Raw genomic sequence first — 25,289 nt, forward strand, 5'->3', positions numbered from 1 at the left:
CACCCAGCCAGGCCCCGCTAACTTTAATCAAATACAGCACCTGTTGGAAACAGGCTCCACTGCACGCACACACACACACACACACACACACACACACACGTTGGCATACCCCCCTAATTTTTCTCACTGGTTCTCCCTGCAGTGTGCCTGTATGTGTGTGTGTGTGTGTGTGTATGTATGTGTGTGTGTGTGAGTGTATTGGCTGCACACATGCTGCTGCCTGCATATGTGTGTATGTGTTCCCTCACGCATGGGATGGCTTGGTAAATAGAGAGAGCAGCTGTCCTCCATCACAGATGACTCTCAATAGGCCTCCCTCTCTCTCTCTCTCTCTCTCTCTCTCTCCCACCTCCGCCCTCCGCTCCGTCCCTCCACCGGGTAATAACACTGTTTAGTACGTCAACAAGCCAGCATTGTGAGCGCCATCCTCCTCGTCCCGCTGCACTCACATATTGTTCTGCTCAGCGTGTCGGCATGGCAACGAGCCCAACAACATCCCTCTTGAAACAAAATGACCACAATTTCCTTCTCTGTAAACCTATAGAAGGTGATATTCAAAACAAATAGGCTGTGACTGAGAAAACAACACAGTAAATACCAAAACAACTTGTTGCCCTGTGTGTGACTGTTTACAACTGAGAGAGGGAGACATAAAAAGTGTTTTCCATTACTCAACTCAGCATCTCCACCTGGTGGTGGAAGCATAAATTACATATGAAACAGAACTTTCAGTACAGATTCAAGCTTTGTATCAGGGTCAGCTAAGCCAGTTATTCCACACGAGGGGGGGGGATAACTGAAATTATGATTTGATTAAACGAATATCAGCTGTAACACCTGAAAGCTACATGTTGCAGTTATGTAAGAGTGACAGAAAAGAATTTAGCAAGTGAGCACAGGAGGCTAAATAGTTAGCTAAAAGTAATGTTAAATACTTAAAAGTAATGGATAAATGGTTGAACTAGTTATCTAAAAGTAATGACTAAACAGGTAAAATTGTTAGTTAAAGAGACTCACTCGACAGTTCAAATAGTTATATGAAAGTAATGGATAAACAGTTGAAACTTTTCTAAAAGTACAGACTAGCACCTACATATTTAGTTAAAAGTACAAATATTTAGCTAAAAGGAATAGAGAAATGTTGAAATAGTTAGCTAAAAGTACTGACTAGCATCTACATATTTAGCTAGAAGTACAGACTAGCACCTAAATATTTAGCTAAAAGTACAGACTAGCACCTAAAAGGAATAGATAACTAGTTTTAATGGGTAAACTGTTGAAATAGTTAGCTAAAAGTACTGACTAGCACCTAAAAGGAATAGATAAATGGTTCTAATGTGTAAAATGTTGAAATATTTAGCTAAAAGTACTGACTAGCATCTAAATATTAAGCTAAAAGTACAGAATAGCACATGAATATTTAGCTAAAAGTACAGACTAGCACCTAAATATTTAGCTAAAAGTAATAGATAAATGGTTAAATTAGTTAGCTTCAGTAGTATAGTAGCATAGCAGTACAATTGCTGACCAAACCATCCTAGTGTTGACAGTTCAACTGTATAAAAAAAGAATCAACTCTTATATGATGAATGAGCATCATAAATGTGGAAAGTACACTGGGATGTAATGAGTAATAAGTGCATGTGAGTTCATCTGACAGGCCTGTGGGGAAACCTCAGACCAAAGGTTAGGAACCAGTGAGCTAAACTAGCCGAGTCATGAGTCCGAGCTGATGTGGCCACGTCCAGCAGACGTTTCATTAAACACCATCAGATGACCTCGCTGTGACTGGAAGGAATGGGGCGCATCAGCCCCTTTACGCTCTATTCTCAGTCTCTGTGTGGCTGCTGGACAGTTTCCGCTGAGCGCGTCATCACTGTTGATTCATGTGGGAAGAAAACACAGGAAACAAAGGGAGCCTTGCACATCAGCATCAACACCAGAGTGGGAGGAACATTAGTGAGAAGTGAATTGAATTGATTTGGCCAGAGGGGGGTGAGAAGTACTCATGATACGTGTCCAGATAACACGGGACAATTTTTATTCTATCCTAAATAAAATATGTCAAAAGACGACTTTGTTCTACTTTTCCACACATTGTGGGCTACGCATACAGTCACAACAGAGAGCACTGCTTTTAGACATACTGGATACTAGGGTGTGCTATATCTTATCGTTCACTATTATACCAGTATGATTTCAAATAATTATATTGTGAGTAGACCAATATTCTGACTCCTTTAAGTATTGACGTGATAGCCTTATGCATAGTAGCAACAAAGCATGGCTAAAAGCAAAGTTGCTACCAGTTCCAAAAAGGTGAATATATATATATATTTTTTAATACAGAATCTAATTCTGAGTTACTGTTTATAATTATGAGATCATTCTTTTTTAGCTTATACTAGATATTTAAAGGCTGCTAGGTTTATGCTGATTTGGGAAACATTTAGGAAACAATATTTTTTTGTCCTAAAATAGACTAAATAGACATAATCTGAAGAAATTTTAGAATTTATTTCTTTTTTTGGAAGTTTTTGGGGTTAAATACCATAAACGGTGCACAAGTGGAAAATAAAGTTTTTCAATTTCATTTCAACATGCATTGTAGAAATTTAACAGGCAAAAAATGGGGCAACACCGAACCACAGAGGGTTAATTTTAAAAAGTAAAGTATTTTTCATATCAGAAAGAATATAATTATCACTGAAATCCCTGAAATATCCGTCATATCGCCCATCCCTTATAGTGGACATTATTCTTATTTGTCAGCACACACACACACACACACACACAATATCAGTATGAATGCATAAATACTCCAGTGCACATTCTCTCAAAACAGAAACATACACAAAGTATGTCCTGCTGAAGCTGTTACAGCTCCCTGGAGGAAGCACCTGGAGACAGGGGGCCACAACGAGAGAGAGAGAGAGAGAGAGAGAGAGAGAGAGAGAGAGAGAGAGAGAGAGGAGGGAGGGTGATACCTCCATCACACACACACTTGTCAATGATCTCACCTACATCCAGATTCCACACACCGTGAAGGTGCTACAAGCTACGCTAGGTCACAGCACACACATGCACGTGCTGCTGCAGCCGCTTCACCATTTCCACTCAAGTTTTTTTTTCTTGCCAATGAGCTTTTTAACAACACACACTAACGCTCATAAAAATACCATCAAGAAGCAGACAGCTTTACCTCACTAATGACTTTAGCATAATGTACAGCACACGTACACACACACACACACACAGACAACTAATTCAACATGCATGTGGTTTGCAGCATCCAACTGGCGGACAAAAACATTGTTTTATTTGCAAAGTCAGCTTTGCTAGTGGAGTGAAGCAGGGCTTTCTCTCTGCTGTTAGCTAAAGGAGGGACTGACTGATGGCCGATTTGGGATCAGAGCCACAAGGGACAAGAGTAGTACTGTTCAAACAGAGCTCTTTCCTGTTTTCACACTAAAGAAGAATGGGAGAATGCAGATGGAGGAAAAGAAAAGAAAAAATGTCTAAGAAATAAGTGTGTCACTTCAACGCAAGCCCAAGAAAGCTTTCTCTTGGAATGAATGTCTAGTGAAAATAAAAATGTGTGAATAAAGGCAATGGAAAAGAGGTGGCGACAACCTGTAAAGACAAAAACATTTAAGTGGAAACAATGGGACAGACGGAGTGGAGAGACAAACAGAAAGACAGAAAAGCCTGCAAACATAACAGAGACAGATAAAGACAGATAAACCAAAACAGGTCAGCTAAGCTGCTACACAAACTGCTGCAGAGCTCCAAACCCCAAAGAAAACATGCAGTCAGCAGCAAACAGGACAGAATGAGAGAGTGGAAAATACCATAGAGGGGAAAATAGAGGCAGGCTCCTACAGAATAGACACCCGATCACAGTAAAAACGCTGATTGAAGAAGCTCAAACTACACTTTGTTTTCCATTCACAATCTGGCCTGAGAGTTTCCGGAGAGTTTGTCTCTTACCTGAGAATTTGTCCCCCTCCATAACCAGATCACTCCCTCCACAGCCACATGTAGTGTCTGCTCTATGACTCCACTCTCTTTCTCCCTCTCTCTCTCCCTCTCTCTGTCTTTTTTTGGACTTCCCTTTCTCTCTCCCTCCCTCCCTCCCTCTGTTCCTCTTCCTCCTCTTCTTACTCTCTCTTTCCTTTCGGGCTCTCCCTCCCTCCCTCTCTCCCTCCCTCTCCCCAGTTTGATTCCTTCAGTGTGTCTTGCTAATGAATTCAGAATTACGACATCCCCATGTGCTTATCATATGTTGCATTCGCTGTTCTCTCTCTCTCTCTCTCTCTCTCTCTCTCTCTCTCTCTCTCTCTCTCTCTTTCTCTCTCTTTCCTCTGAAGAGACCAAAAGACTGAAGCAGCATTGTATCTTGAAAATAGAAACCATTAGCTCTGCCATGTGACATGGACAGGCTCCTTACAGACTAAAATAACTCGCTGGACTTGCAAACTCTTCCCTCAGCTTACTTTTAATGTTCCTTGTGTGTGTGTGTGTGTGTGTGTGTGTGTGTGTGTGTGTGAGTGTGTGTGAGCATGTGGCCTTGATTCATCTGATAGCAACAGAAATCTTGTCAAGCTGGATTGAAAGACGTTCCCGGTCTAGACTTCCTCATGATGAATGGCATAGAGCTCTGCCTTTGTTAACGTGTGGAAGGATGACAGCCTGTTGAAATAATACTGACATGCAAAAACAATACAAGAAGGAAGCAAAGGGGGGACTCTATCAAAACACACTTCCCAGAAATGCTTTTCGGGGTCAATAAAGGAGAGAAAGTGTGAGGAAAAGATGAAAGGAAGAGTGAATATGAGACAGAAGATGGAAATAAAAGGGATTACGGAGTGTGCTATCAGGATTAGACAAACTCCGGCTAGTGCAGCTCTTAAATGATGCTTGGTGTCAGTGGTGGACTCAGGGGGTTAAATACTTCATTAAAATAGGCAATGATCAAGATCAGTGTATATCAGGGGTCTCAAAATCAAATTTCCATGGGGTCTGCTTGAGGCAGTATCAAAATGACCAAAAAAAGACACAAAATTACAAAAAAAAAGACACAAAATGACAGAAAAAAACAAAAAATTACTTAAAAAAGACACAAAATGACAGAAAAAAAGACACAAAATGACAGAAAAAAACAAAAAATTACTTAAAAAAGACACAAAATGACCAAAAAAAGACACAAAATTACAAAAAAAAGACACAAAATGACAGAAAAAAACACTAAATTACTTAAAAAAGACACAAAATGACAGAAAAAAACAAAAAATTACAAAAAAGACACAAAATGACTGAAAAAAACACTAAATTACTTTTAAAAAAGACACAAAATGACCAAAAAAAAACACAGAATTACCAAAAAAGACACAAAATTATTTTAAAAAGACACAAAATGACAAAAAAAAAACGCGAAATTATTTTAAAAAGACACAAAATTACCAAAAAGACACAGAATTACCAAAAAAAAAAGTAATTAAAGGGACCTTCTACACACAACACGGTAAAGTGCCATTCATATAAAACTCACATTAAACTTTCATATCAAGGTGGGGGCCACAAAATATCGTCACGAGGGCCGCACAGAATGACCAAAAAAGACACAAAATTATTTTAAAAAAACATGGCGGACAGTTCTCTCATTTTTAGTGAAAAAATCAATATTTTGACTTAGTTTCTGCACAAAAATGGATTTTGATCACATTTCTAGCGAGAAATATATGTTTTTTTTTCTAAATATTCACTCAGTGAATGTACATAATCACTTTGTATGTTGGAATAGCCACGGGATATGACTGTCATTAACTTGCATTGTAGCGAAATCTGTGTCAGTTTCACGGAAATTTGAGTGATTCCGTGGCTATTCCACAGATTCCTGTGAGACCAGGTTGGCTGGTGCCCTTTTTCTTTTTTCGCCCCTGCACTTCTAACAGTCTGAGCCCGCCACTGCTTGGTGTGTTGACCTGGCTGAATGTTCAGGAAACTCAGATGACCTCTGACCTTTGGCACGTCCCTCACACTGCGCCGGGGGTCAGAGGTCACATGGCAAGCGTCTGAGCTCCGATAGAAAGATCAAACACACTTAGACATGTCAGCCTGACGTCTTGTGCAACACACACTGCTCGGTGCCCTTGTGTATTGCATGTAACTAAGTACTTTTACTGATGTATTTGAATTTGATGCAACTTTATACTTCACTACATCTAAAAGGAAAATATTGTACTTTTTAACTTCATTTGTCTGACAGCTTTAGCAACTGTTCTACAGTTTTTCATCTATTATGTGTTAAAAAAAAAATTCTCCTACTTCTTATTTGTGTTTAATACAATTGTTTAAGTATTTAAAAACCCTGTTGCATCAGCTGGAAAGTGCATTATCTCAAACTGAAATCACTTCACTGCACTTTCAGTACTTTAAGTTCATTTTGCTGATAAAATTATTTTGCTTTTACTTACACTACAGGCCAAAAGTTTGGGAGCAACTTAAATTTTCTGTTCAAAATGGCTTTCTTAAAAACCAGTATATGGATTCTTTGGATTTTTGGATGTGTTTAATGCATGATCAGACTTTACTTTCATTGAATTGAACCATTTTCCTCAATTTTCCTTTAGGGATACATTGATGTTAGCAGACCATTGCTGAATAAATGTTAACAAAAAAAAAAAAAGTTTTAAGGTCGAGAAGATTTGGAAGAATCACAACTTCAGTGCAAAAGTTTAAAAAAGACACAGTTTGCATTATTCACTTTAGCTCTTTGGCTTTTGAGAGTTTGGATACAAAAACCCCAATAAATCTCAACTGTTCATATCTCTGATGAAAGAAACAAGAGGGGGAAAAAAGAAGGATACATGAAGTCTAAGCAATAAAAACCCAAAGACCTGATAATTATAGTAAAAATGTGTTCTAATAAGTGACTCTTTATATAATAATCATGTTTATTTTGTTGCAAAGTACAGCAATGTTTGTTTGTTTTTGTACAAATTTGAACTTGTTTCCAAACTTTTGGCCGTAATGATTTGAATGCAGGATATGAACACTTCTTTCCCCACTGGTGGACATGTGTGCATCATTTGTTAGTGTTTGCTTGGTAGCATTTGTTATGCATGTGCTTGTTTTTGTTATATATATCTGTCTCTAGTCATATGTTCATTATTTCTTTCATTAAAGCCAGCTGCTTCATTTTGATGTATTGGGTGATGAAATAAGGAAAATGTGAATATTGGCGGCCCCAAATGGCCAAAATATGTAACTTTGATGGCTTGTAAGTTTCCTTAACTCTATGGAGTCTTATAGGGCTATTTTGTCCATTTTTGGATCCTTTTCATGTCTTTGTAAGTCATTTGTGTCTTTTTTGTGTCTTTTTTGGTCATTTTGTGTCTTTTGCTGTGTCTTTTTTTAGTTATTTGTGTCCTTTTTTTGGTCATTTTGTGTCTTTTTTTGTCATTTTAAGTCTTCTCTTGTGTTTGTTTTGGTCATTTTGTGTCTTTTTTGTTCATTTTGTGTCTTTTTTTGGTCATTTTGTGTCTCTTTTTGGCAATTTTGTGTCTTTTATTGTATCTTTTTTTAGTTATTTGTGTCCTTTTTTTGGTCATTTTGTGTCTTTTTTAGTCATTTTAAGTCTTCTCCTGTGTTTGTTTTGGTAATTTTGTCTTGTCATTTTGTGTCTTTTTTGTTCGTTTTGCGTCTTTTTTTGGTAATTTTGTGTCTTTTTTTTAGTCATTTTGTGTCTTTTTAGTCCTTTAGTCCAACATAAAATGTGATTTTTAATCTATTATTTACTTTCAAAACACTATCATGCTCCATAAAGAATTTTAAATGTTGCAAAAGTGAACAAAGGTTGCAAATCTAACATATAAGAGGGTTCCATCCAGTTCTATCATTTTATACTAAATATATTTGAGCTTGTCTCCAGTTTTACTTGGTATATCATCATCAAACTGAAACTGGCCTCATGGAGTTTACAGCCAGAACTTTAGAGGTAAATTTACAGTAGGGCTCCACGCTGCTTTGTTTTCTAGTCTGGATGTGATGAAGAAGTCTGGATTTGGAGCTTTTGGAGACTCTAGAGGGTTAAGGAAAGAGCTCACAGTTTACACAGTTTACTCTGCAGGAGGTGTGGTGAAGGATTAACAAACAATTCTGAAGTAATTAAGGACTAATTAAGTGAACAGTCATCATAGCTAAACACTGAAAAAGGAAGGTTTAGTTTTCAACCAAGGTGGTCAGAGATGCTTTAAATAATACAGAGATTAGGGAAGCTAAGTTTTTCAAGTTTATGAAACATGTTCTTACTTTTAATTTATAATTTTGCTGCCAATTTGGCAAATAAAATAAAGCATGGGTCTCAAACTCCCGACCCGTGGGCCACTTGTGGCCCTCGTGACAATATTTTGTGGCCCTCACCTTGATATGAAAGTTTAATGTGAGTTTTATATGAATGGCATTTTACCATGTTGTGTGTGGAAGGTCACTTTGATTACTTTTTTTGGTAATTTTGTGTCTTTTTTAATAATTTTGAGTCTTTTTTGGTCAATCTTGTGTTTAAAAAAAAAAAATTTAGGTCTTTTTTTGGGTTATTTTGTGTCTTTTTTGGGTCATTTTGTGTCTTTTTTGGGTCATTTTGTGTCTTTTTTGGTCATTTTGTGTCTTTTTTTCTGTCATTTTGTGTCTTTTTTTAGTAATTTTGTGTCTTTTTTAGGTCATTTTGATACTGCCTCCAGCGGCCCCCAGGTAATTTGAGTTTGAGACCCCTGCGTAGACGGAAGTTCTTCACTAGTTCTTCTTTTGGATGCAACATAACATAACATGTTAACATACCTTCTTGCTTATTGCCTATTCTATACATATACATAAACTTTAAACAAGTTATTTCACCTTGTAAACATGGACACCTCTGACTGTGATCAGCACTAATTGTGTGTGTCCAACACAGCAGGATCTGCTGACTGCCAGAGGGGAATTAACACACACACACAGGCCAACAATAGGGACAGTGTTGGAGAGACCAGTGTGTGTTTGTGTGTGTCAGGAGTTGAGGTTACAGTAAAGCATCCTCCCAAACACCCGCCTGCTGGCTCGTAAATCTGCCCTGTTGGCAGATGTTTTGTATGGGGCATCTCCCTCCAAATGCCAGTTCACACACACACACACACACACACACACACACACACACACACACACACACACACACACACAAACAGACATACATGCCCTGTGGCGACCGCATTAACGCCAGGGAGGTCTGCTGACAAGCAGGGCCTTATCCTCAGCCTTAAGCACTTCCCATCAACCTGTATGTGTGTGTATCCACTTATGCATATCTGCATCTGTGTGTGTGTGACTGACGGCGTGCTTTTGTGTGTGTGAGTGAGTGTGTGTGTGTGTGTGTGTGTGTGTGTTTATATGTATGTGAATCTGTCATTCTGGCTGACGGAGCAGGTCAAGAACTCAGGATAATTGACTCATGATCTCTGTGATGGGTTGGCCTGGGTATATCTATACTGCCTTGCATGCTCAATTTCATTTCGAACTGCAACACAGTCTGGAAACTACGGCCGTTTCTTAGCCCTGTTTTAGGGATCCAATCACAGAACGGGGAGGGACAGCAAGACGATGATGAGTACTATTCAACAGACGGAAGCTTGTAGTTTTCTTACAGATCCAACATGGCTGCAGCAGAAGCGAAGCTCTCTTTGGATCTAGCTGTAGACGACGTTCTAGATAGTTTAGAGCAAAAGTTTATTTTAAAAGAAGAACAACGTTTGACTTTACACTCCTGTTTCACCACCAAAAAGGATGTTTTAGCCTTGCTTCAGACAGGATTTGTCCAAAGCCTAATCTACCAACTAGCCCCGCTACCGCTCGCTGCTGTAACCATGGTGATGTGGCTACGAGCCGGGGGACAGCGGAGCCCCCAGAGACCCCCAGCAGCTCGTCTATTGACCATAAAATCAGTGGATGTGTGTGGCTGAATGACATGAGGGGGAATAAGGTGTAAAAATAAAGAATCTTGCAGAAAGCGAGAACTGGAGAAGCAAAGCAGCAAGCAACACTCTCTCACAGACACACACACACACACACACACACACACACATACACACAAAGCGACTTACAATAAGTGCACACACCAACACTACCGCTCAAAGTAGAGATGGGCTAGTCTGGCTATGTAAACATCAATTTCTGTTGCTCTACATATGTCATCTGGTATAACTGATCTGATTGGCTAAGAGCTACATACAGACGCTTATGATAGACATTCTAAGTGTCCAATAAACGGCTCTGGAGGATCGTAAACCACACCTCCTCTACGGAGAAATGAATGGCTGGTTTCACAAATCTCATTTGTGATTAGTCTGGTGTTAGCCAGGCTAGTAATGGGTTAGAATTTGTACTCTTTATTTTTATATTTTATTTTTCGTTATTGTTGTTTTTATTATTGTTATTATTATCATTATTATACATTTTCTGTTTTATACGTATATGTTTATGTTATTGTTGTGGCTTTAATTTCCATATATTTTGTTGTTTTGCTGTTTGCAGTCTTGTTGACTGTGTTGTACGTGTTTTCAGCATAAAAAGCCAATAAAAATATTTGAATAATAAGAACTCAGGAAGCTGAAAAAACAAGCTGACAAAAATTAAATCTGAATAAAACCAATACGCTTATGCTGTGCATATTTTGGATGTTGTGCATATTTAGTATAATATAGTTAACTTCTAATTTTCTCCAGATATTTAGGCAGATTCTGAGCACTTGAGAACATTAGAGAGTGGCTGCCTGAAAGGGAAATGTGGCTGTTTGAGGTCAAATTTATTTCACAGCAGTATATATATATATATATATATATATATATATATATATATATATATATATATATATATATATATATATATATACAGTATATATATATAGTCTAGACTGGGAAGTAGGAAGTCCTCGGGGTCACAGAAATTTAAGTTCCTCTTTTTTTTTTCTCAGAACGTTTATGATGCTCATGCTGATGTCCTCACTTGCTCCCAAAACCTCGACTTGTTCTGTGCTTCCTCATTTATTATTTATTTTTTATTTAATGACCTCCAGATACCCATCTGTGTGGACACACTCAGGTACACGCAGAAACACACACAACCACCGCAAACAGTCACAATGTGTCTGCTGATGAATACACATCCTGGGGCCTGTTTTAAAAAAAAAAAAAAGCAATCTGTGAGAACACACAAATCACAAATGGTGATCTTGCATGCTCAGGTATTTAAGTTAAAGGTGTCAAAATGAAGACGAAAAGGAAATGATCTCATGTTGCATGTCAAAGCTTGCATGCTGCAAAAAGCGGGCTGCTGAACGACACACGGCCTTCATGTCAAGTCAGCAATCTGTGTGTGCAAACCTAGTGTGTGTTTGTGTGTGTGTGTGTGTGTGTGTGTGTGTTCTTGTTCTTCCTACATAGTGAGGACCGGAACATGTTTTTAACCAACAGAGTGAGGACATTTTTGCAAAGTGAGGACATTTTGGCCGGTCCTCACTTCTTTAAAGGCTTTTTTGAGATTTCAGACTTTGTGTTAAGGGTTAAAGGTTACAATCAGGTTTATGTTATGGTTAGTGTAAGGGGTTATTATAGTTAACGAAAACAACACGAAATAACGAAAACTAGAATTGAAAAAATATTTTTGTGAACTGAAATAAAAATAAAAATGATATTTTTTTTAAAAACCCGATAACTAACTGAAACTGTATTTTGTGGTTACAAAACTAACCAGAAATATATTATCCTTCGTTTATATATATATATATATATATATTATCCTTCATTTTTGTCTTTCTCAACAGAGAACTAAGAAACTAAGACAAAGGAAATAAAGGCAAAATTTACTGTGACCTCTTTTAATCTCCCACCCAACAAATACCCCATTACAAAAAACTAAAACTAATAAAAACTAAAGTAAAACTAAAGCAATTCAAAAAAATAAATACTAAACTAAAACTAGCAAACTCGCTCTAAAAACTCATTAAAACGAACTGAATTTGAAAACAAAAATTCACAACAAAATTAAAACTAAAACTAATGAAAAATCCAAAACTGTTATAGCCTTGCAAGTAAATTTACTGTTCGAATGAGGGCCCTCACAAAGATAGTACAAGAATGTGTGTGTGTGTGTGTGTGTGTGTGTGTGTGTGCTTCAGTCCCCCTCCTCTCTATGTGCTGATGCTGCAGAAGGCGTTTGCTCTTCCCACTGCTAGAAGATGCCTCAGTGGTGAGCCACAGCCACAGCTTCAGCCTGCCTGCCAATAGTGTGTATGAGCTACATGCACAAACACACACACGGGTGCACAACAAACACAGAAGTGCACAAATGACACAAATGTAAGTTTTTGTTTTATGCACATTATTAAACTGCACAGTAAAAAAAACCTGAAGGCAAATATCAGAAAATACAGGAAATATTTTAGAAAGTATTGCAAAAAATATTGTTACTTGATATTACAAGAAATGTTGCACAGACAAAACAAAGTATAATGGGATGTCCAATGCAACATATTTCATGATGAATCAGGCCATTACTTTTACTGTAATCCTGCTGACAAACAGACAAACCACACTAAACACATAACCATTTGCAGAGGCCATTATGAAATCTTGTTCAGTTTAACCCTCTGGAGTCCACGAAAGCGCCGGAGCACGACTTCTTCATGACGTCACAACATAAAAAAACTTCAGCAGCATGGAGCCCTGCTGTCAGCTGAACTCTAAAGTTTTGGCTTTTCCACAAGTTTCTATGTCCAATTTAATGCATTAACCCATTTTTAGCAAAGGTAAAAAAACACCTCGACCAAATGTATTAACATGATTTTACTTTTTTTGCAGAGATTTTTCAAATTTAGCTTTGTGCATTTAGCATTTGTAATGCAATCTTTTGTGTTTACTGTGTTTTTTGTAATTTCTTTGTGTCTTTTTGTTTTTTGTGGGTGTTTTTTTGTATTTTTATTATGGTTTTGGTGTGTTTTGAGTGTGTTTGTATGTGTTTTTTGTAATTTTTTGTGTGTTTTCCGTGTGTCTTTCGTGTGTTTTTTGTAATTTTTTGTGTGTTTTCCGTGTGTCTTTCGTGTGTTTTTTGTAATTTTTTTGTGGGGTTTTTTGTGTTCAAAATGTTGATCCAGTAAGTCAAAATGAAAAAAATAATCAGGTCATATAGGTGAGCTTGTGCTGAAAACAATGATACCAACACGTCATGGTAAAGATTTTTAAGTGGTTTATACAGACAGAATGAAAAAGGAGTCAAAAGCCGACAAAAGAGCCCCAAACTCCAAAGCGTTAAGTAATGTGAATGCTTAGACTTCTAAGGATTAAATTGAGAGAAACATAGCTGATTTTCCACTTTTTCCAAAAATCTATTTTTCTTTTGATTGCTTTTAGATCATTTAAAAAAGTTCTTTGTAGGTATGAAATAACTACACATTTCTGCACCAATAGACTAAACACATGCACACTCACACACAAACATGAACACAGTCAGCACATGCACGAAAACACAAATGTCTCCTGTGTGCCTTCCCTCTGTCTGCTCAGCTTTTTATCTCTGCGTCTGTCATCTGCCGTCTACCTGCTATCAGCTGTTATCTGAACAGGAAACAGTTCCTGCTCTGCCCTCAGCGTTCCCGCCTCCCTCTGCTGACGGTCAGTGACACTGACTTGCGTAACACTTTACAGGAATAGTGAGTGATTAAATGGAAGCTGGTGAAGGCAGTGCATGACTCTGACAATGACCTAAGCCGGATGGATGACAGACACATGGACACGCATCCGTCAGCACTCAATGAATGTTTATACTGTGTTTTCATAGATGGAACGATGAATGGGCCGATGTACTGTATGTGCAGATCAGGGATGGGCAACTTAAATGCTGGAGGGGGCCACAATTTTTCATGGACACTACCACAGGGCCACATATAGGACCGTGCACTTAACTAGATATGATGAAACTCCAATTTTAAATATGTTTACAGTGCAGTAACTTCACATATTTCATGCTCAAATGCATGTATTACAGTAGAAATAGGAATACAAAAGGTTTGAAGCAAATCAAAAATAACCACTTACTGTGATTTTTATTTTATCAGTGCAAGAACAGCAGACCAACATTAATTGCAAGAAGTAATTTTGTGCAATTTTCACACTGCACTTTTAAGATTTCATGCTCAAATGCATGTACACTGAAAAAAGAATCAACTTAATTGAATTGTTTCATTTGGTAACACCTAAATGAATTAAGTTCTTTCAAATGAATTTAATAAGTTAGATTAACACAATTGATGTTATATTAATTTGAAAGAATTTAATTCATTTAGGTGTTGCCAAATGAAACAATTCAATTAAGTTGGTTCAACTATTTTCTTTTTTCAGTGTAGTTGTACTGAGGGACACTTCAAGTGAGGGTGCGGGCCGGATGCGGCCCCCGGGCCTCCAGTTGCCCACCCCTGGTGTAGATGGAAGTGACAGGGGTGCGGTCTACTTACTGGGACTGGTGATACCAGATCCCTCTCGTTCTGTTCTCCTTGTCCGAGCGCTGGCTGATCTCACTGTAAATGGGGACAAAGACAGAAGGACAAATGAGCAACATCTCCTGGAAAAACTGTGCTGTTATCATCGGATGTACAATGGGATTAGGAAAAAATAACTAATGATGCATGATTTCTGATGAATAGTGTTAGAAATATGAAGGCTTACAGAGGACCAGCATGAGTTGGTGACTTCACATAACCCTCTATGGTACGGTGTTGCCCCATTTTTGGCCTGTCAATTTCTACAATGCATCTTTTTGAGTGATGCGATACTTTAAAAAAGAGGGAAGAGTATAGGGAACCAATAGCAATGCTTTAATCTGTCACATGACCTCCAGGAGGCCATATTGAAACACTATTTTGCAGACTTTTCCAAAGGAAACAGCTTTGCCATTTTGCACAAAAAAATCACTCAAAACGTAATTTCCTGGCCCTTTTCCATCTGGAAAAAAAATATTCCTACTGATGGTGAGTAAACCTTCATTTTTTATAGTTTCATACACTTAGACTGTTCAAGACATTCATTTCAATGGGTCGTTGGTTCAATGGTACAATATTGTCTACAGGCAACATTCAGACAAGAAACCGGTTAAAAAAGTTCCTTTTATAATGTTTTTAAATTTAAAATGTCATGTATTGTACCCCGTTGAAACTACTGAATCTTTTACACATGTTTATTAAATACATTATCTTCAAATTAATTTAAAAAACTTTCTTTTTCACTTGTGCACCGTTATGGTACAGTGTTTCCTACGAGCAACAAACCCTAAAAACTTCCCCAAAAAAAAAAATTATAAAAGTTTCTTCAGATTATGTTCATTTAGTCTATTTTAAGACAACAAAAACACTCCAAACATTTTTTTCCCTTACTGGCATCATAATGCGTCCCATAGAGGGATAAAAGGGATTTTTAGCTCTGGACTTGGACAATGCAACTAAACATGCATAAGTGGAAAACAGTAACTTTTTGAGGCAGTTGTCATGTGGAAAAACAAAGTCAGCCGATATTTGATTATTGCTTGACCACTGAGCAACTCACATTTGGTTACTGAAGTAGAGCTGGACTCCATTTATTCTCAAATTTAATTTGTGCTTCGTTTTTATAACTGTGCAGATGAGGTGGAAATAACTCAGACTGAACTTGCTTGTGAGACAAAATGCATGAAGCAGTATTGCAGTCTGCATGGCACAGAGTAACAGCCATGCACGCGGGGGGGGGGGGGGTTCATAGTGATCCCAATCCGTCCCCCACACTTTTCCTACATAAGGCGACAAACATCGCCGGGAAAACAGAGTATTATTGCCCATTAGTTAGACTTATTTACATTGCAGCACACATAGAGAGTCCAGCGTTTGTGTGCAACGGCTAATGGTGCGTTCAAGGTCTACATCAGGGGTGTCAAACTCAAATACACAATGGGCCAAAATTTAAAACTTGAATAAAATCGCGGGCCAACATTGAACAAATAAATCTTTTAATATATACCAAACATGTTTTGCTTTAACATTAAATATGGAACCAGCAACGTGCTAAATAGTGCAGACATGCAAAATCAAATTTCAAATAAAAAACACATCAATGTCATTAATTTACAATAATAATATTATAATTTGGTATTGCCTCGCCTGAAATTACACTGCGGGCCAAATGTGGCCCGCGGGCCAGAGTTTGACACCCCTGGTCTACATGAATGTCAGAATTTTCGACGTTGTTCTGAGCTCCAAGTTCCGACTTTCAGTGTAAATTAAACACACCATAAGGCGTTACTGTAGGAACGTGTTAGACCCGCCTTCAAAATAAAAGCAAACACATACACATGTATCAAAATAAGAGCACATGGATGTGTTAGCAGAGTCCACCACAGAAGTTACAAGAAAACTGTCAAAATAAGACGCCTTAAATAAAACATAGAAGAACCCTTATTCTTCTTTACAATAATTCATTAAAAATGCAATTATTAAGATGGAATAGTGGCATTAGAATGTGTGAGAGGCACCAAATTTAGGCTTTTAGGGCAAAAATGTTCTCCGGGGGAGCATGCAACCTGGGAATGGGATCATCCAAGGACCACATGAGAGCAAAAAGGATAAAAAGGCTTTTAAATGTTCTGCTGCGTCTACCTGGAACGATGTGCAGAAGGACTTGAAATTGACACATCTTGTAACTCTGGGGGAATTCAAGTCAGTTTTAAAAGACAGAGAAATAAGCCCAATGTGATCTTGTGATTGCTCCGTGTAATCCTGTAATCCAACTCTTGTTGTTCTTGTAGTGTGACTGTATTTTATGATATTCTTGTTGAGATGTACCTGTATGTCACTATGAGGACTGTTACATGAGTCTGGTCCAGGTCCAGTACATTTAAATGTCTGTTCTGCATCCTTCGACACTGGTGGAATGTGTGTGTGTGTGTGTGTGTGTGTGTGTGTGTTCTGCTGAATCACTAGCCGCTGCATGCGGGGAGGATGACCCAAGCAGGGAAACAACTGTTGTGTGTTCAGATGAGTGACTCAGCTCCATTAGACTGGCTGCTGTTTCCATCCCTTTGTTACTGAAACATCTCTGCAACTGTTGGAAGGATTGCCGCAAACTTTTGTAAAGACATTCACAGTGCACACACAACGTCAGACCATGAGATTCACATTTATTTCATTTGTTTCTTTTTCCTGGAACAGCTGAAGACACAATACTAAGATGCTGCATGTCTCTAAGATCAACCACACACTCGTTCTTGTCTTTTCCCCACTTCCCCCTTCAACCCGTCTCTGCTGTTCGGATGATGTGAGTTCATCCGGTGGCTGGTGAGTCAGTTGTCCCATCCTGTTTTTTAAGTTCTTAGAAATACTTCCTGCCACAAATCAATGTACGGCATGACATTCGTTTTCTGCCAATAATGCCAGCAAACATGGTGGTTTTCTGCCTGTGTTGTCAGTGGTTTCAACATAAAGACAGCTGGTCTGAAGGAAACACAGTGAATGTGCTGCAGAATGACTGGAAGATGTGAGTAAAGCTGCTGTAACGTGTGTGTGTGTGTGTGTGTGTGTGTGTGTCTGAGTCTGTGTGTGTGTGTGTGTGTGTGTGTGTGTCTGAGTCTGTGTGTGTGTGTGTGTGTGTGTGTGTGTGCGTGTGTGTCTGTCTGTCTGTCTGTCTGTCTGTTTGTGTGTTTGTTTGTTTGTTTGTTTGAGTGTGTGTCTGTATCTGTGTGTCTGTGTGTATATCTGTTTGTCTGTTTGTGTGTTTGTGTGTGTGTGTGTGTGTGTGTGTGTGTGTGTGTATGTGTGTGTGCGTCTGTCTGTCTGTGTGTGTGTGTGTGTGTGTGTGTCTGTCTGTCTGTTTGTCTGTGTATGTGTGTGTCTGTGTGTGTGTGTGTTTGTGTGTGCATCTGTCTGTCTGTCTGTATGTGTGTGTGTGTGTGTGTGTGTGTGTGTGTGTGTGTGTGTGTGTGTGTGTGTGTGTGCGTGTGTGCATCTGTCTGTCTGTATGTGTGTGTGTGTGTGTGTGTGTGTGTGTGTGTGCATGTATGTGTGTGTGTGTGTGCATCTGTCTGTCTGTATGTGTGTGTGTGTGTGTGTGTGTGTGTGTGTGTGTGTGCGTGTGTGTGTGTGTGCATGTATGTGTGTGTGTGTGTGCATCTGTCTGTCTGTCTGTCTGTATGTGTGTGTGTGTCTGTGTATGTGTGTGTGTATGTGTGTGTGTGCATCTGTCTGTCTGTATGTGTGTGTGTGTGTGTGTGTGTGTGTGTGCATGTATGTGTGTGTGTGTGTGTGTGTGTGCATCTGTCTGTCTGTATGTGTGTGTGTGTGTGTGTGTGTGTGTGTGTGTGTGTGTGCGTGTGTGTGTGTGCGTGTGTGTGTGTGCGTGTGTGTGTGTGTTTGTGTGTGTGTGTGAGAGAGAGAGATTGAGGTCGTTCACTTTTTAAGAGTAAAGTAAATTAAAGAAACTACTGTAAGAGATGATGAAATGTTTTCTGTAGAAACTGCTGCAGTATTTCTCTCCTTCAGAAACAAACAGATCGGATCACTTACAAGCCAAGCTACCACCAATAGTGAACACATTTTTTTAATTCACTCAACCCAGAGGCAACTACAAAAGCACAGTGAATTTCAAATGAGAACTTGATAACTTGTGCACACAAATCATAAAAATTACAGATTCATTTCATGGCATATTTGCTGTAACAATTCCTTGTTCCTCTGATATCTATATCATCTAATTAATCAGCATTATTAACTCCAGGTTAGACAGCTGAGTCGTGGAAATATGTTACATCATATCATATTAATCACTCAAGTAAGAGTTGTGTAAAGCATATCTGTTTACTTTTCACCAATTATATTGCTGATACACTTTCAATGACTATACAATAATGCAAAATCATTTCTGCATTAGCTCATTTCTTACTCTGATATGCAACAGTCTCTGTAAAGTTTGCAGGAGGAAAGATTGAGAATAAAGCTGGCACAGGAGGCTGTGATACGTGAGTCATTCTTCTGATTATTCTAACCGCTCGGTGTGTGTGTGTGTGTGTGTGTGTGTGTGTGTGTTCAGGACTGAATAACCTCATGCAATATGCAACAAAGCACCTTGTAGAAACAGAAAACATGTCTGTGCTAAAGTAATGGAAAAAGTTCATTTCCTGCAATGGAAAATGGTGAGAATGTCTTCCTGAGTTCCTGCAAAACAGGTTAAGATCAATTTTCATCCAACTGTGCAGCCAATAAGTCAGATTTAACTAAAGAGGCTTGTGTCAGTTATACCTGACAACCTCTGAATAAGGCATTTACAGAGTAATGTCACTTTTTCTTCCAGAAATTGGCAAAAAAAAACATAATATATAACAATGCTGCTTCTGGCTTCATTGTTGATCCAGAGAGGAAGTATTGAGTCATTTTTTGGACTTTTTCAATCGCTAACTGGGCGTTCAGACCTGCCAAAGGTGCAGTCAAAGAGTCAACCGTCTTTTTCCTGCTTTAAGTGCAAATCATTAATCTGCCATGAGCCGTGCGATAACGCCATCGGCCTGTAATGCGAGTGTGTACACATCTACGTGTGTTTCAGAGCTTTAAGTGTATGGAAACATGACGGAACAAATAAAAGCCAGCCAAGTCTTTCAAGCCTCGCAGCCAAAAAGCATGCCTGTACCTATTTACTCTGCTCGCTGGGATCGAGAGAGGCGAGGCGAAAAAAAAAAACACACACACACACACACACACACACACCCTTACAGTGCTTCAGAGTTTACCATTGCAACAAAGTTGTGCGCCACAGAAGCCGTAACAACACCACAAAGTTGTGTTGATAAGAGGATATTTGGCATTGAGGTGATCTAATCCAACACTGCCGGTTTGAAGTGAGGGCAAAGTACTGACAGACACAGAGAGAGAGCAAATATGCAAGAGCCAATCACAGCAAACTGAAGGAGTGACACCTGAAAAGTTAAACTGTGTGTGTGTGTGTGTGTGTGTATCTTTCCTCACCTGCTCAGTCTTGTCTGAAGCACACACACACGTATCACTGCTTGAACAGGTTTCATCAAAATCTCCCGACACTATGATCCATGTCTTTGTCCCCCTCGAGGGGATTTGTAATCTTCTGAGGTCATATTTGCCTTATGACACGACTGTGTACGACAGAGGTCATAACGTGCACATGACACATGAAAAGAATGAAACCAGTGTTTAAACTAAAGGGGGAAAAACTACTTTAAACAGCAACGCAAGTCACATTGTGAAGCGGAGTAAATGCATTGCTGCATGTGTCTTTACTATAGGCCTCGACTGAGTGATGTCACTGCTTGTTGACGTGTGTGTGTGTGTGTGTGTGTGTGTGTGTTCTTGTACTTCTTACATAGTGAGGACCGGTACACGTTTTTAACCAACAGAGTGAGGACATTTTTGCAAAGTGAGGACATTTCAGCAGGTTCTCACTTCTTTAAAGGCTTTTTTGAGATTTCAGACTTTGTTTTAAGGGTTAAAGGTTACAATTAGGTTTATGTTAGGGTTAATGTTGGGCATTTAGTGGTGATGGTGAAGGTTAGGGTAAGGGGCTAGGGAACAAGGTTATTATAGTTAATGAAAACGAAACGAAATAACGAAAACTAGAATTGAAAAAACATTTTCGTTAGCTGAAATAAAAATGAAAGTTTTTAAAAAACGATTGTGAAAATGTCGTTTTCGTCTTTTTCAATTTTTTTCATACATAATGAAGATGCATAAGACAAAGGGAAAAAAGGCAAATTTTACTGTGACCTCTTTTAATCTCCCACCCAACAAATACCCCATTACAAATAACTAAAACTAATAAAAACTAAACTAAAACTAAAGCATTTCAAAAAAATAAATACTAAACTAAAACTAGCAAACTCACTCTAAAACCTCATTAAAACTAACAAAAATTCACAAAGAAATAAAAACTAAAACTAATGAAAAATCCCAAACTATTATAACCTTGCAAGGGAATTCACTATTACAATGAGTATCCTCACAAAGAGAGAAGTACAGAAATGTGCGTGCGTGCGCGTGTGTGTGCATGTGTGTGCGTGTGTGTGTGTCTGTGTGCGTGACCGGTCAAGTGCTTTGCTGTGCCTGGACAAACACGTCAAATGATTAGTTATTGGTCTCAGATGACTAGAGAAGGTAAACAGAGGGCACAGGGTGCAGCACTTTAACACACTTGAAACACAAGAGCTATCACACACACACACACACACACACATGACTGAAGGCCTGCAAACAAATACACATATGAGGGTGGAGGGATTATAAACCATGCACTATAATGCACGCTCTGTCTCTTTCACACACACAACTTCCTGAGATTTTAGTGTTTGCAGAAGGAGGCCGCGTCGTGTCTTATTTGAGCAGGAGGTGAAGGATCTTCACCTCGCTTGTCCTGACTTCCATCTTTCCCTTCAGGGCGAGGTGGTGCTTTGATTAAAACATAAATCAGCTGTGTGGCTGACACTGTTCTAGTGTAGCTACAACAATGTGATGAAAGCGTTTTGTTTTCTTTTAACCCTCCATGGTACGGTGTTGCCCCATTTTTGACCTGTCAAATTTCTACAATGCATGCTTTTCATGCATGAAATGCATCAGAATACATGTGGGAGTGTCGCAATGCAACACGTTGATTGTTAAAAAAAAACTTTATTGAAGGTTTGGACAAATAAACTCAACTTCTCATTAAAAGCCACAGGTATATGTTTTCAAATACTTTTTGAATTTCATTTCTATCTGCTACAGAGGGTGAAAAATTGCTTATTTAGTAGGAAGCGTTGACACTTCTGTTGAATTTCGGCATTTTTTCCAGGCGTTGTAGGCCTAAATGGGTTAAACTGCCCTAAACCTAGGTCAGTGGTTTTACAACATAAAGCCAAAGAAATTGCAGCCTTTTTCTTCTTTTTACAACCATGAACCGTACGTGTGTGCTATATTTTTGGAACACGCCGTTGTACCGCAAGCTATGCCGCGATACTGTAAGACACAAAATGACCAAAAAAAGACACAAAATTACCAAAAAAAGACACATTTTTTTTTTTTAAAAAGACACAAAATTACATTACATAACATTTCCACTTCTTGCGGTAACAACAACACGGCAGATAATAAACGCTCCGGTAGCAGCTGCCTTTCTTTTTGTTAACGTCGTCATAGAAACAAGTGAAACAAAGCTCCAGCTGGAGCAAAAAAGGGACCTTCCACACACAACACGGTAAAGTGCCATTCATATAAAACTCACATTAAACTTTCATATCAAGGTGGGGGCCACAAAATATCGTCACGAGGGCCGCAATTGGCCCGCGGGCCGCTGGTTTGAGACCCCTGTCTATGTATCTATGATATATCTCTGTCATCTATATACGAAATATGTCATATCCTAGAAGCTAAAGACACTTTAACTATGGATGATTATCATAAATCACAATTATTTGTTGAGTCACAAATCCCAATGTGAAAAGGTGAACATCATTCATCATTAGTTCTCTTCCTCTTCTGTCTCTCTTCTCATCCATCTGTTCCTTTGTGACTTTATGGCCCTCATTACACATGTTAAGGGTCCGCTGCAAACACACACAGAGCGCTCTGCTTATGAAAGAGCTGGGAGCGGATGGACGGGTGGAAAGAAAGAGAGTGAGGGGAAAAAAAGAAAGAAAACAAGACAGATTGAATAGAGAGAAAGCCATTTTTCAGGATTGTTTTTACAGCCCAGATAAGGCGTTTACCTGGATGCATTCTTAATGAGTAAGGACCGCACCAAACACACACACGAACAGACTTAATGCACATGTGGTCACATATTGTCGAGGAAGGACATTGGCCCTGACCCTGAACTGCACTCCTCCCAAATGAATAGCTGTTGTTCTGGCGCCAAAGGTATGAACCGGCAACACCTTTTCCTACCTCTGCACTTTCAACACAAGCCTATTCCTCACTCACCACGCTCATTGAAAAGCAACAGCGCTCTGACAAACACACAGGCACCTTTCTGTACTCTTCACAACGCAAACAAAAGCCCAAATCACATCATATAAAAGTGTTTTTTAAGCCAGGGTTAGACAGGATACAGCGGCAGTCGATAAAACAATACTGCTGTAGCAGATAAGATCTGCCTTCCTTCTTCAGAGGCTGTTAAAACCCACAGAGTCTGTTAAATAGTCCATAGAGCTTTATGGGTTGAAACTCCCCCAGGAAACATGTAGTTACTGTATGTCATAGGTGAAGAGTGTGTGTAGCGGTGTGTGTGTGTGTGTGTGTGTGTGTGTGTGTGTGTGTGTGTGTGTGTGTGTGTGTGTGTGTGTTCTTGTGCTTCCTACATAGTGAGGACCAGAACACGTTTTTAGCCAACAGAGTGAGGACACTTTTGCAAAGTGAGGACATTTCGGCCGGTCCTCACTTTTTTTTTAAAGGCTTTTTTGAGATTTCAGACTTTGTTTTAAGAATTAAGGTTACATGATAATGATATATAACTGAAACTGTATTGTGTGGTTACAAAACTAACTAAAATTATAGTGAAAATGTCCTTCATTTTTTCATCTTTGTCAACTTTTTTCATCCATAATGAAGATGGATAAGACAAAGGAAATAAAGGAAAATTTTAATGTGACTTCTTTAAATCTCCCACCCAACAAATACCCCATTACAAAAAACTAAAACTAATAAAAACTAAATAAAACTAAAGCATTTAAAAAAAAAAAACTAAGCTAAAACTAGCAAACTCACTCTAAAAACTCATTAAAACTAACTGAAATTGAAAACAAAAATTCACAACAAAATTAAAAATAAAACTAATGAAAAATCCAAAACTATTATAACCTTGCAAGGGAATTCACTATTCCAATGAGGGTCCTCACAAAGATAGAAGTACAGGAATGTGTGTGTGTGTGTGTGTGTGTGTGTGTGTGTGTGTGCGCGTGCGTGTTGAGAAATGTCAGAAACACTAAACAAATGTCCCTCCATCTCAAAGGTGTAATAAGTCCCTTTTCCACATTAAAATGTATAAATATGACTAGACCAATGTTCTATATTTGTTGAGTTGTGTGCTTACATTATCCCAAATGTTTCCTGCAATTTTCCAACCCAGGGAAATATGTAAGTTTACCATGGTAACAGCCTGTTTCATTTGGTCACCTGTCAATGGCATCAAATCCCCTTTGAGCACTGGTTGTCTGCCAGAAACTGTCCTAAACTTCCCTTTATTTAGTTTTAAGCCAACATTTTTTTTAGATCTTTGTTGTTTTTAACTTTATATTTTAACTGGGTGAAGGATTTTCAGCTGTCTGGATCACAGACTGTATAAATAGTGGACGTAGTGACCGTGACGTCACCCGTTGGTTTGTGGCCCGTTGGAAGCATCGAGTTCAGCGTTACACTTGTCGCCATCTTGCGTCGCCATCTTGTTTCCGATACAGGAAGCAGACCATATTTGGACTGTGGAGGAGGAGAGGGATCTGATCACTGACTACAGCCTCTCTACACCTCAACCTGACTGACTCATGTTAGCATTAACTGGAGCATGAACTGGGATGTTAGTTTTGGCAAAAAACAAAACAAAATGTACGTTATTTACCTCAGAAAACTGAGCAGCGACTCCTTGGAGTGTCTGTTAGTCCAACCAAACGCTGAACAAGATATTTTTACTGAACAAAACGTTCAAATAAACTGTCATTAAGTAAAAATACAGTGAAAGGGTCAAAGTTATGAGACCAAACCGCTAAACATCCTTTTTTATATCTATTTCACATTATATATAACTTTATTGACACGTTGCCGTGGATACGCATTGTTCTGCTTCTCTCCTGATGACGGCTCGCCTTGTTAGTGACCTGTCAATCAAAGGTAGCCCCGCCCCAAATCATACAATTCTTGATCTCCTATTTTCTTCTAAATGGGGCCATTATTTACACTATTAACATCAAATTGTCTTGAAGAAGATTTTTTACTAGCGATTGAGACCATAGTGTTGTCCTAAAAAAAAATGTTGCATTACAACATTACATTGAGGTAATAAATCAAGTGACAACTTTTCTCATTTTGCATTGAAATGAATGGACAGAAATGTTTTTGCAGCCACACTCAGCGCCCCCTGCTGGAATTTTTGGTAGAATGCAGCTTAAGGCACTTCCTGGTTTGCCTCCCTGTTCAGACCCGGAGGTTGCCGCCTGGTTTGGATCTGAAGTTATCAGAGAAACAAGCTGAGCAGCATCCGAAAAAC

The 25,289-nt window shown here is 38.7% G+C and overlaps 1 protein-coding gene across 1 annotated transcript in view; it reads right to left on the bottom strand.

The window, feature by feature from the left end:
• LOC131982917 (septin-9-like) overlaps positions 1-25,289 on the bottom strand; it is a 171,708-nt gene that overhangs the window by 136,912 nt on the left and 9,507 nt on the right. The window contains exon 2 of the mRNA XM_059347511.1: positions 14,537-14,599. Coding sequence (XP_059203494.1) covers positions 14,537-14,599 — 63 coding nt within the window. The remainder of the gene's footprint in view (positions 1-14,536; positions 14,600-25,289) is intronic.

This window comes from Centropristis striata, chromosome 13, assembly GCF_030273125.1.
Source record: "Centropristis striata isolate RG_2023a ecotype Rhode Island chromosome 13, C.striata_1.0, whole genome shotgun sequence".
Taxonomy (NCBI): Eukaryota; Metazoa; Chordata; class Actinopteri; order Perciformes; family Serranidae; genus Centropristis; species Centropristis striata.